This window comes from Mauremys mutica, chromosome 1 (genome assembly GCF_020497125.1).
Source record: "Mauremys mutica isolate MM-2020 ecotype Southern chromosome 1, ASM2049712v1, whole genome shotgun sequence".
In the NCBI taxonomy this organism is placed as follows: domain Eukaryota; kingdom Metazoa; phylum Chordata; order Testudines; family Geoemydidae; genus Mauremys; species Mauremys mutica.
In genome coordinates, this window is record NC_059072.1 from 155,876,529 (window position 1) to 155,889,077 (window position 12,549).

At 43.2% G+C, this 12,549-nt stretch overlaps 1 protein-coding gene across 1 annotated transcript in view; it reads left to right on the forward strand.

Annotated features, from left to right (window-relative positions):
- The window catches only part of POLQ (DNA polymerase theta), a 143,399-nt gene that overhangs the window by 4,929 nt on the left and 125,921 nt on the right, over window positions 1-12,549 (forward strand). Inside the window, exons 4-6 of the mRNA XM_045001059.1 lie at window positions 2,350-2,506; window positions 9,397-9,505; window positions 11,335-11,554. Of these exons, the coding sequence (XP_044856994.1) occupies window positions 2,350-2,506; window positions 9,397-9,505; window positions 11,335-11,554 (486 nt within the window). The remainder of the gene's footprint in view (window positions 1-2,349; window positions 2,507-9,396; window positions 9,506-11,334; window positions 11,555-12,549) is intronic.

Genomic DNA, 12,549 nt, shown 5'->3' on the forward strand with positions numbered 1-12,549 from the left:
TGGTGCTGCTCACCTCTCTTTCTGCTGTGTGCACTTCATCCTGCAGTAAGGCTGTCACATTCTGGGGTGCAATCCAGACCAGAGTGAGGTTGTCACTGCCTGCTTTGCAAACCTCACAAGGCTTTCCTGCTGTAGCTCCCAACCTGGCTTGCTCACAACCAGCCTACAGGTCACACACAGTGTGTCTGTGCACAGCTGGAGCCCTGGTCTAGCAGCTCTGACCCCAGCAGCTTGCCAGCAACACACTTTGACTTCCACCAGCTTTGGTTACTACTTGCCAGGTGACCCCAACATGCTCCCAGTCAAGGATTTTCTGCAAAACGTGTGTTCTGCGGTGTCCAGCCATTTCCTGGACAGTTCAGTTATTAAGGTTCATTGCCCCAGAGGTGAAAGTAAGCCGGTACGGCGTACCGGCAAGAGCCAGTACGCCGTGCTGGACCACATCGACTTCCACGGCTGGGATTTAAAGGGCCCAGAGCTGCCCGCAGCCCTTTGAATCCCGGCCGCGGCTCCGGCAGCTGGGCTGAGGCGCGGATTTAAAGGGCTCAAAGCTTCCCGCGGCTGCAGGCAGCCCAGAGCCCTTTAAATCCCAACCGCGGCTGAGATTTAAAGGGCTCAGAGTTCCCCGCCGCTGCGGGCAGCCCAGAGCCCTTTGAATCCCAGCCACGGCTCCGGCGGCAGGGCTGGGGCCGGGATTTAAAGGGCTCTCAGGGCTCCCCACAGCTGCGGGCAGCTCAGAGCTCTTTGAATCCCGGCCACGGCTCTGGTGGCTGGGCTGGGGCCAGGATTTAAAAGGCTCCGCGCTTCCCTCAGCGGCAGGAGCTCTGGGCCCTTTAAATACCTGCCCCAGCCCCGCAAAGCTCGAGGTTCCCCCTGGTGGCCAGTGCCCTGGGCCCTTTAATTTGCCCCTGAGCGGCTCCCAGCCGCCTCTGCAGCTGGGAGCCCCTGGTTGATTTAAAGGCCCTGGGTCTCCCAGCCACAGCTGGTTCCCCAGGGCCTTTAAATCTTGAGAGGCCACATCTCTTCCGGATGAGGCCACGCCCCCCTCAGGACTCCAGCAGTACCGGTAAATCCTGTAAATTACTTTCATCCCTGCGCTATGGAGTCAATTTTCAACAATTTGCAACTTTAACTGGAATTACCAAATTGTTCAGTTTAAACACAGCACTGCGTTATTTGTTTTAGATTAAAAATAAAATACATTTATTAACCAAAGAAGATAGGAGTTTAAATATTTCAAGTATGGGAGAAAGTTAGAAGTTACCAGCAAATAAAAGTGAAAACATGCACCTAAAAGTCTAAAACTTAATCCAGCAAGTTTTGGTTCAAGACTTTAAGATGGCCTTTCTCACCCACAGTCTTCCAGCAAGACTGACTCTCTTCTTGGCCAGGATCTCTCCCAGTGGTGCTGGTGCCTTTGTCATCATAGGTGAAAAAGAGAGCTTGGGGTCCTCTATCCCTTTCTTTTATAGGCCAGTGAACCTTTGAGGTGGATTCTTTGGAGGGTTGCTCTTCAAAGTAATATGTATTTAAGCAATAAGGAAGGTGACATGAAATCTGGTGATGAAGGGGCTTCATGCTCTTTCTTCACCCACTTGTGTTTGCTAAATTGCAAATTGTTCTGTTCCTGCCATCTCCTCCTGCTGTCTTGAGGACCCTGTTTACCTCAATTTACATAAAAGTAGTAAACACATATTCCTTTCCTTAGCATAGGTCTCTTTAACAACTTGTCTAGACGGGGCTGTGTGGGTTTGAACTTGTGCTAGTAACGTCATACAGTGCATTCACAACTTTACATATAATGTAGCAACACACATTTCACTATAATATATTTGACCCATTACACCTCTGCCTTGATATAGCGCTGTCCTTGGGAGCCAAAAAATCTTACTGTGTTATAGGTGAAACCGTGTTATATTGAACATGCTTTGGTCCACTGGAATGTGCAGCCTCCCTCCCCCCCCCCCCCCCCCCCCCCCCCCCCCCCCCGGAGCACTGCTTTACTGCGTTATATCCAAATTCACGTTATATCGGGTGGCATTATATTGAGGTAGCGGTGTAGTTATACATTTTCAAATCATACTTCACAAGGCATATTTGGTACAAAGTTTATTACAATAAAGAGCAGTGACTTGGGCTGCTCCGCTGTGGGGCAAAAAGCACACAGTTGAATAGGAGACAGCAGGCACTAGCTGGCTCAGCCATGCTCTTAATCGGGTTATCTGATACAGTGTTGGGAATGTCTGTTTTAGGATGTGTGTACTGTGCTGATTCCAGTATGCAGCATATGCTGATTGCAAGTAAAGATTCTAATTCTGTGAACAAATGTTCTGTCTCCCTGGCGCACAGACTCTGTTTCAGGAGGTGGGTGTGCGGGTAGAAGGCTATATGGGAAGTACTTCCCCTGCTGGACGTTTCTCAGCACTAGATGTTGCTGTCTGCACCATTGAGAGAGCCAACGGACTAATCAATAGACTCATAGAGGAGAACAAGATGGACTCACTGGGTAAGATGCTAGGGCCTGATCTGTCTGCAGGATGAAGGAGCGTGTGTATTGTGTACTGTTAATTAATTTTGTTTTGAGATTATGTGCAGTGTGTGTTGTCAGTAGCTACCAGTGTGGTGCTCTGCTCTTGGTCGATGATAACAGTCAGCTGCATGTGTTCCCTCTGTGTGCTGCCCCGGCTCTGTGCAAATAGCTGACACAGCAAACCCCGAGAGATCCCCCAAAGACCACAGACTCTAGTAAGGTACGAAGGAACCCGAGCCAGGTTTATTGTCAAACGAAGCACAATAATAGTTTCCTATAGATTCTACAGGACATATTACGAATATGTGCCCCGTGGCAATGGACACAGCTCAGTCAGTGGCGAGACACTCCACTACCCCCTAGGCTGGACAAAGGTGTGCGCTCCTGGACCTACTTTTATACGGTTACAGGACAGATTACTCATCCCTACTGACGTATTGAAGTACAGCCCCTTGGCTCATTAGTGTGCTGTCTCCCCTTTGATCATGTTGTTTCAGACAAACAGATCTATCCATCATGCTGTCCTGTCTTTAAGATGCACCTGCTTGTTCCTTGTTATGTCTGTGGAGTGTCCTTGTATTGGGCTGTCCAGGTGCCATCTTGTCACAAGTTCCTCTTGTTAGCACTTACATATGTGAATGCACCTGCTTCTAACAACCCTCTTCTTGCCATCTTCTGTGAGTGAGGCCTGCCTCTGGCTCACAGCCTAGCTTTTGCTTAGCAATGCCTGGAAGTACTTTGGTTCAGGCTTCATGCCTCAGCCTAGGCTTCTGACACAAAAGTTTATATTTCAGGGCCCCATCTTACTACACTGTGTATGTTTAAGACCTTATTTTTACTCTACTCTTGCCTTGTAGTTCTTGTGCAAAGGAGACAGGCTGTGGCACCTGGGTGTGTGTCTCTGACTGAGACAGTTTTTAACTATCAGTAAGTGTATAGGCTGGGACCTGGCAGAACAATGAGATGGCTGCATCCTAGATGACACCAGTTTTCTCCAGCTTGAATGCGGGGTTTGAAAGTGGAAAATCCCAGAAGGGGATCAAAGAAACCAGTTGTCAGATCAGGTATTTAAAAATGCAAAGGCTGAAGTTGAGGAGGGACTCCTATGCGGATTTCCTGAGTGAGAGGGGATGCTTTTGAGTGCAGGGGTCAGAGAGATGCGATGATTTGGAGAAGTCCTGAGCTGGAGGAGTGCAGTCCGATAGAGGGGACTCGGAGTCCTGAAAGGACACACCCAAATCTCAAAGAACACTTGAGTGATGAGGAAACACCATATAGGTGGGGTTTGACTTAAATCTATGTATCTCTTTTGCTGCCTAAAATAAAGGGTGTTTGTTTTAGAAATGCTTCTTTAAAGAATACCTTGCTTTGCCTATCATGTGTCCCTGAAAAGATTAAACTATAAACCAGAGTGCCCACAAGGTTGCAGCTCTGGGAAAGAATGTGCTTAAACTACTGGGAAGTCATGGGTGTGTTCAGCATGGGTCTTGAGGCCTAGGACTGCAGATTGCCAATTTCAGAAGGGGTACCAGATAGAGAGATTGCGTGTGCCAGAGAGGTGGTTGCCTGTCCAGACCAAGGTAAGTTTAAAAGCATGCTGGCCCAGCATATGGGACCCAAATACAGCAGCCTAGGGAATGTCTAGAAAGGGGAGCTTAAGTAGGGCTGGGACACTTATTATACAACTTCAGTGTGTATGAGAATCAGGGAAAATAGGGACTGTCCTCAGGGCTCCAGGAGACAGAGGAACTGTCAAGGAAAACCAAGCAATCTTCCCTCCATCATGCTGCTTATAGGCTTGCTTTGGGAATTCACTCGGGGCTCTCTGTATGGCTGGAGGGTGGGTCAGTGGGTGGAATTTGTCGCTGTAGCTTGTCTGGGCTGGGCAATGTGACTGGGAGACAATCCATGGATAGGGCTTGTCAATGTTTATGGAAGAGTCCCATGGGTAGGGTTTAAACAATGAAGGGAGTCTGGGTGTGTCTTTGAATTCATAGATCTCCTGTGTGCCAGATGGGGTTGGCTGGGAAATGTGTATGTGTGGAATGGATGGATTGCACTTGTGGTGTGAAGTGGGGATGGAATTATAGGTGGGGCTTTTCTGGGTCTGGTTGGTTGGAATTTATGGATGAGGCTAATCTGTGTTGGTTGATGTGACTAGGAGGGCAATACATTTAAATTCTTTTTTCCAATAGTAGTTTAAGAGGAAGCAAGCCTGCTGTCTTTCACAGTTGTGGACTTACTGTATTACTGTGGTCCTAGGTTTTGGTGGTGCCATTAAATAAGATACATGTAAAGAGATGTGAAACCATTGGGAATCTCTGGGTGTTCTGTGTACATGTGAGGAGGAAGCTGTATTTTCCCAGCACAATCCTTTGTGTTTGCCTAGCTGATATTTTATACACTGTTGTTAAATCCGGAATCCCTCCTGCCTTGCCACTGGCCTGTGATGTTACTGTAGTATTTGGATTGATATTTTAAACCAAGAAAAGACAAAACTAAATGAATATTAAATTGTGAGACCCTCACCCTTGACTTTCCTGACCTGTGTGCATTTCATGCCATAATTTTTCATTGTACCAGCCAGGTAGCTCTTAAAGACAAGAAAGTAAGAAAGAAAAATTAGAGGCTGATGATTTTATCTTCATGTGTAATCGTGCGATGTACATATTCACATGTTGAACCCTGGAGACTACAGTGATTTATGTGCTATAAATACTTCCAGCCGACCAGTGGGGGTGTGTGTGTACTTGAATGTGCTAAGATAGCTGCAGTTTTTTATTAGTTCTAGTGCAATCTGTATGCCCCTCTTTGTGTCCTCATTGGGAATATTGCCAAAGGAGGGTCATATAGGTGTGGAGAGTCAGATAAGTATATGATTAGGTGTGCAGATCTTGTGTCTACTTACTGCTACCTCATTAAAATTTGTAAAATTGTCTTGCATTATTTGAAAGTGCAAAAAAAATCTGAGACTAACTGATGATAAAACATCATTTTCTGATACTTGATTATTTGGAAAGTTACGCAAACTACTTAATTTCTGCCACCCTCTCAAAAAATCACTTTTGGAATAAAATAATAATGACAAATTTCATCCCAAAGGGTAATATTTGGAGGTAAATTTTATAAAAACCTGAAAATACAAAGACTGAAAATGACTTTAAATATAGCCAACATCAAGCTACTGTAATGCTTCAACATTGTACCTTGACTCTTCTAATTAATTCTAATTTTAGACTACTTTTTTAATGGAGTGTTTTATTCTTTGAGATGAATTATTGAGAGACAACTGCAGCTCTGGCTGGATTCCATCTCAAGCTTGAGCTGTTCCTTTTGTTGGTATCAACTCCCTGCTGCCAGCTCACATTGCCTCTGGAAATTGTTGAGAGAAACTCAATTCCTGCTGCTGGCAGAGCTGTCTGTTGCCTAAGGCAGTTCAGAGCAATTTGATTTGAGTTTAATTATTATATAATTTATGCAGTTGCTCGCATCTCGGTAAACAGGAAAGGGAGAAGTTTTCTTGCAGTATTGTTTAGAATCAATGTGAGGAATAAATCTAGAGAAATTTTAGGAGAGCAGAATAAAGAAAAAACCTCCTTCCTGTTAAATATGTCCCCTGGGAGTGGGTTTGTATTGTCACCAGTGGTAGGTTTGTGATTTAAAAAATTAAGTTTAAAAAGTAGAAGTTCCAAAAAATCTCTGGATTTTAGCATTTTTGATATAAAAACAAGTTGAACCTTCTGTGGCTGCCCTGAAGAACTGTAGCAACTCAGGGGTTGTCTTCACTTGCAAATTAATTCAGATTAAGGTAGGATATGAGTTTAAAAAGCAGTAGCCATTCTCAAATAACTGTAGACAAGCCCTCAGATTAACACTAGCACCTTGCCAGTCTCACATTATTTGCAGACAAAAGAGCATATTGTAGCTGTCTTCATTTTCAGTAGAGATGCAGTTTAAAGAGATTACAACCCCCCTCCCTCCCGCTTGCACTGCTGAGTTAAAAAGAATATTACATGCTGGGACTTGCACAACCAATGGAGACTACTTCTGTTTTAAAGATGAGGGTAGACACCTTGTTTGAGCTATTGTCTACTTTGGTGGCTACAGTATAATCTCAACAGATGCCTCCATGGTATCGCTTGGAGAAAGAAGCATTGTATGTGTAAATGACTGTCAGGCCTGGCTGACTTGTGAATGGCTCAGATTCCCATATACATGGTTATATTGAGAGCTTGGATGCCATGCCTGAATAACAATGGGAGGTACAGAAGTTCTGGCCAATTAAAAGACAGCAGTACTCTGTCTTTTGGGGGAATTCTGCACCACTGCATAATGCAGAATTTGCTCAGAAATTAATGTTCTGTGCAGAATTTCCTTTTCCCCACAACAGAAATGGGCTGCAGAGCTGTTTTCTGCCACTAGGGGCTGCTGGACCTGGCAGGGCCCAACTTGTAAATAGAAGACACTGCTGGATGGAGGAAGCTGGAGAGTTCCCAACAGCTGCAGTTCCCAGCATGCCCTGAAGGAAGGAGGCGGCGTGAAGGAAATGCCACACAAGCCCTGGACCCAGCATCAGTCTGTCTCTGCCTCTGGATCCCTGGGCTGTTGCGGGGAGGGGAAGGGGGTAGGAGGTGTGAGTGTCTGGACTGTAGGATGCCCTGTGGCTGGGCTCTGGGGGAGGAGGAGGTGCAAGTGTCTGGGCTGGGGGGCACCTTATGACTGGGCTCTGGGAGATAGGGGGTGCGAATATCTGGGCAGGGGATGCCCTGTGGCTGGGCACTAGTGTCTAAGCTGTGGGGTGCCCCATAGCTGGGATCTGGGGGGAGGGGATGTGGGTGTCTAGCCCCTCAGCTTGGCTCTGTGGGAGGATGGGGCAGAGAAACAGGAACTGGGTTATAGGGGTTTCTTTAACTATATTCCCTGGGGGGAAATTTTGTGTCTGTATTGTTACAGACGTAGTTGCTGACAGGTATTTTGAAATAAATTACCGAAATAACTGAAACTGGCATGAGTATATAGTGTTATTTTGACAAATCAAATATGCAGAATTTGCAGAATTTTTAATTTGTTGGCGCAGAATTCCTTCAGGAATAACACTGCATGGCAGAAAACCTCACATTTGAGACATGCACTCCTGGGGAATCTGACGAAGACTGTTCTTAGGGAAGTCTCTTCATGCCAGACCTGTGAAGTGCTGCTGTTTCATTTAAAAAAAAAAAAAAAAAAAAAAAAAAGGATCCTGTGCAAGACTTGAAAAACCCACTTGCCCTTGGTTAGTGGGAAGCTGTTGCAGTAGCCATCAGGTTAATGAGAATAAATGTGAAACAAGTGTAAATGAATGCAGTGCTATGTCTGCCTGATTCTGCAGGCAGCTGTAGTACCTCTGTTGCACATAGTTTTGCCAAACTATAGCAGATTGAAAAGCGATTAGACCATTGTTATTTTTCCTGCTTCTATTCAGTGCTTTGTGCTGTGGTCAGCAATGAAAATGACTAGAATCAGGTTAATTCCACCTGGATGTTGCTAAGGAAAGTTGTAAGAAGACTAAAAGGAAAGCATTGGTGCTATTCAGCAGGCTGAGAGAATCCAAAACAGAGGCTGTGGGAAGGGGTAGAGCAACATAGACACTGCTCACCCTCAGCATGCTCATACAGCAGCTGGGAAGGAGACTTGGGGTTGGGAGAGGCAAATAGAGAATACACTTTTTCTTTCCCCAAGCTAGAGGCACAGACTATGTGGACACCAGCTAGCCAGAGGCTAATGCAAAAGATCGAACTACCACTTATGTTCTAGAGACCTCACTCTGGTAGAAGTGTCATCACCTTCTCCTTTCTCAGTAGATGGCAGAGTTAAGTTGACTTTTTGCTTTTGTGTTGCTTGAGGGATGGAGGGGCATCTTTTCTCTCAGTCTTCAGCTATGTGTACACTAGGAGCGCTTTACCAGTGCTTTTATTCTGGTTTGGTGAGCGAAACAAACTATACCAGTAAAAATACTCTTTTACCAGTATAAGTACATCTACGCTAGAGCTTTTGCCAGCTTTGCTATGTCAGTAAAAAATCATCTCCCCAACCTACGTTGATATGCTGGCAAACTTGAATATAAACCTGGCCTTTCATCTAGAATTTCTCAAGTTTGGTGTGGTCTGAAAATTTAGAAAGATGTTGTAGTTAATTCGGATTGAGGTAGGGTATGAATTGAAAGAAGAGTAGCCATTCTGGAATAACTCTGTAGACAAGTCCTCAGGGTAACCTTAATTTGGTGAGATGTTGAGGTTGGAAAGATGGGTGCACTGCTAGTTAGACTCCACCAAACACACTGTCAAATTTAATTTTCTTTTTTTCAACAAAAACAAATTTTGGAGGTAAAATGTCATGAAACTGATCATCTGCTTCATGCACTAATATCAGAGGAGAAACAGTGACAGGAAGCAGCAGAAATGTCTCTGGCATGCACAAAAATTTTGTCAATTTCAACCATTCATATGGAATATGCTGCTGAAGGAGTGATGGAGGTTTGTTCTTGCTTTTGAGCTTTGGTGAAACTTCCTTCCCTGATGAACCAAGGGACGCACCCCACCCATGTACTTATTCGCTACACTGATACTGACTTGGACTCTTTATACGTTCCATGGGTGGCATACCCAAGCCCACTTACCCATTGAGGCTTTAAAAACTCCCCCAATCTGAGTCTATGCTGGTTATGTGATATATATGTATCTCGTGATCCTTGTAACTGATACCTGTAATCCTTTATAACTCAAGCCTGACCCCAGATGTACAGGACCTTCCCTCTTAACTTGTGTATATTTAATTTTAAACATTAACTTTAATAAAAATTTTAAATCTGTAGTGCTTCTTTTTACCAGGGATGGTGGTTGTGGATGAGTTGCACATGCTGGGAGATTCTCACAGAGGATATCTGCTGGAACTCCTGCTGACCAAAGTTCGATTTGTTACAGAGAAAGTTGCTAAAAGGTGGGTAGACTGTGGGGTGTTTGTCTTTTAATACTGAATTGTGAGCAGCTTCAATATTCAGGTTGTTCTCTGAGTTACTGGAGGTATGGATTGGCTCCAGGAATTTGGTGAGAACTCTGCTCTAGGATCCCTCAGTTATTAAGGTCTCATCACATCAGGAGGCTATCACTATAGTCAAAAACCTTTTTCCTCCTGTTTTTTAATTTGTGTTTAGTTGTAAAATTCATTCTTTTTTGGAAAAGAAATTGGGATAAAGCTTTAAGTTCAAATATAAAGTAAGCTAATTTTTTTAAATGTTTTGGATTTGTTGTTTCTTCTTGTCTGGTGTCTTGTTTAATTTTTTAATTCCTAGGCAAAAGAGTTTCTACCACTACTGCCTCCTTGAGGAGACTTTTACAACCTAATAGATGTTAGATGTTTTGATATGTGTGAAAGAAGTATATGATCGGGCATCCTCTTTTGATCTTTGGTAGACAAGGGGATAGTTTGGAGAAGAGCTTTGCACCCAGGATTGTAGGATTGGGATGAACCCTAAAATGAGGAAATTTTATTACTCTTTTTTTCTTATGTTTGTTTATTTTGATTGCTTAATTATAAAGATTAGATCCAAAGGAAAAGCCTTAGCTGACTACAGCTATTCTCTGCTGAGTTATTCTACCCGCTTACATGCGTATTACCATTTGACATGGAAAAGATGAAAAAGCAATGATTACAAGTGTCTTCTATACTAAATCATAAAACATCTACATGCCATAATACGATTGTGAGCCCTTCATTACTCTAAGTGTTAAGCCATCCTGAGCTGGAGTAGAAGGCTTTGAATAGTTGTTGCTTTTGTGAACTTTCTAAGAAAGGAAATTGTGTGTCATGGAGATTCAAATTTTTCAACATAATTCAGACCAGATATGATCTATCTAGTTCCAGGACTCAATTTGTGTTGAGATGCTGCACAATAATTATATCTTTGTATATGTGTTGGGCATTAACAGCATGCCCAGCAAGGCATGTAGAATGTGGAGGAGCATACATAGTGGTGGATTAAGAAATATGTAATTTTAAAAAAATTGTACACTATGGTGGCAGACAAGCTTTAAAAAAAAATCAATCCTATATTCTGTGGTTAAAGTTATGGATGGGCCATGCATTTGGTGAGTGATTTTAGCCCTAGTTTTTACACAGACTTTTTTTTTTTTTTTTTTTAAAGTCTAACTAGGTTCTTGCATCCTTATTTAGACATTTGACAAATCAGGCCACTTACTTAGAAGTGCTGAGCATCCATTAGTTCTTTGAATTTAATGGAAGCTGGTGAATGCTCATTACTTGAAAATAAGGTTATTGATTCAATTACCTAAATAAGGAACCTAACTGTGTTTAGCCTGTTTTTTAAAACCTTAGTCTATGATTGTTTAGCCTAAAATTGAGACAAAATTGAGTGGATTTCATTAAGATATTTAAGCTTATGAAAGTTATAGTGAAAATATATCTGCCCCTTTTGTTTCCATAATTCCATAACTTGAACATTCAAAATTAATAACAAGGAAATCTTTAAAAAATATTTCGAAGTGTATATAGTCAGCTTGTGGTAGTCAGTGCCTTCAAAGCCTAAGCCTTGTAGCCACAGCTTTTAAAATTGAGTAATGTTATGATCAGCATATAACATTTGTAGTTATGTATGCTGAGAGGAGAGTAATCAGTTTTTCTGCTGCAAGGTAGTCAGTGTATTTCTTTGAGCATCAGAATCACGGATTGGATGGATAGGATTTTGTATTCTGCACCAGAACATTGGTGTAGGGTTCTATTAACCCTCATTTTCTTTTAACCAATTATAGACCGACAAAGGAGAATGGTCCTGTTTTTGACAGCATACAGATAGTAGGCATGAGTGCCACCCTCCCTAACCTGGGTCTTCTGGCTTCCTGGCTGAATGCTGAGCTGTACCATACTGATTTTCGTCCTGTACCCCTTATGGAGTGGGTGAAAATTGGCCGTAATATTTATGACTCTTCAATGAAGCTGGTGCGGGAATTCCAACCCATGCTGCAAGTGAAGGTAACTACTGATTCTTGCTAACTAGTGCTCCAGGATAACATTGTTTCTATTGTCTAATTAAAAGAAGACTCTTAAAATGTATCAGTAGATGTGAAATGTTTTAAGTAGCTGACATTCCTACCCTGCTTCTAACATAATATGTGCACTCAAAAAAGGGCTAAAGTTACCCTTTTCCTGTGATTTGGTTTTTATTGGTAAACCATCTTAGGCTTTGGCTACACTTACACTTCAAAGCGCTGCCGCGGCAGCACTTTGAAGCGCTAAGTGTAGTCAAAGCGCCAGCGCTGGGAGAGAGCTCTCCCAGCGCTGTCCGTACTCCACCTCCCTGTGGGGAATAACGGACAGCGCTGGGAGCCGCGCTCCCAGCGCTGGGGCTTTGACTACACTGGCGCTTTGCAGCGCCGCAATTTGCAGCGCTGGAGAGGGTGTGTTTTCACACCCTGCTGCAGCGCTGCAAATTTGTAAGTGTAGCCAAGGCCTTAAACTTCTTCCCAAGCTAGGGTTTTCCCCAGCCAGGCCTATCTGTCCCTAGTTCCCTTTGCCTCTTATGAACTAGATTGGAGCTAATTGGACACAACTGAGATAAGTTCATAGCTTCTAAGGAAAGAAAGGACCATTGTGATCATCCACTCTGACCACCTGTATAACACTGGCCATAGAACTTCCTGAAAATGATGTGTTTTGAGCTAGAGCATTTTTATTTATATATTTTAAAATCCAATCTTTATTAAAATGTTTGCCAGTGATGGAGAAGTACCTGAATATCTTGGCAAAAATACCTTTGCATCTCTGCAGGTTTTGAGCATCTGAACTCAGAATAATACAACAGAAGAGCCTTTCATTCCGATGCTGGGTCCCAGAAACTGTTATCTGGTTAAAAATGTACATGAAAATTTCCTAGCTAGGTTAATCTGCTTAATCTTTAGTAAGCACCTTTTCTTTTTAATCGCTTTTTAAAACTACTAACAAAACCATTCAAAGCACAGGGCTTGGTG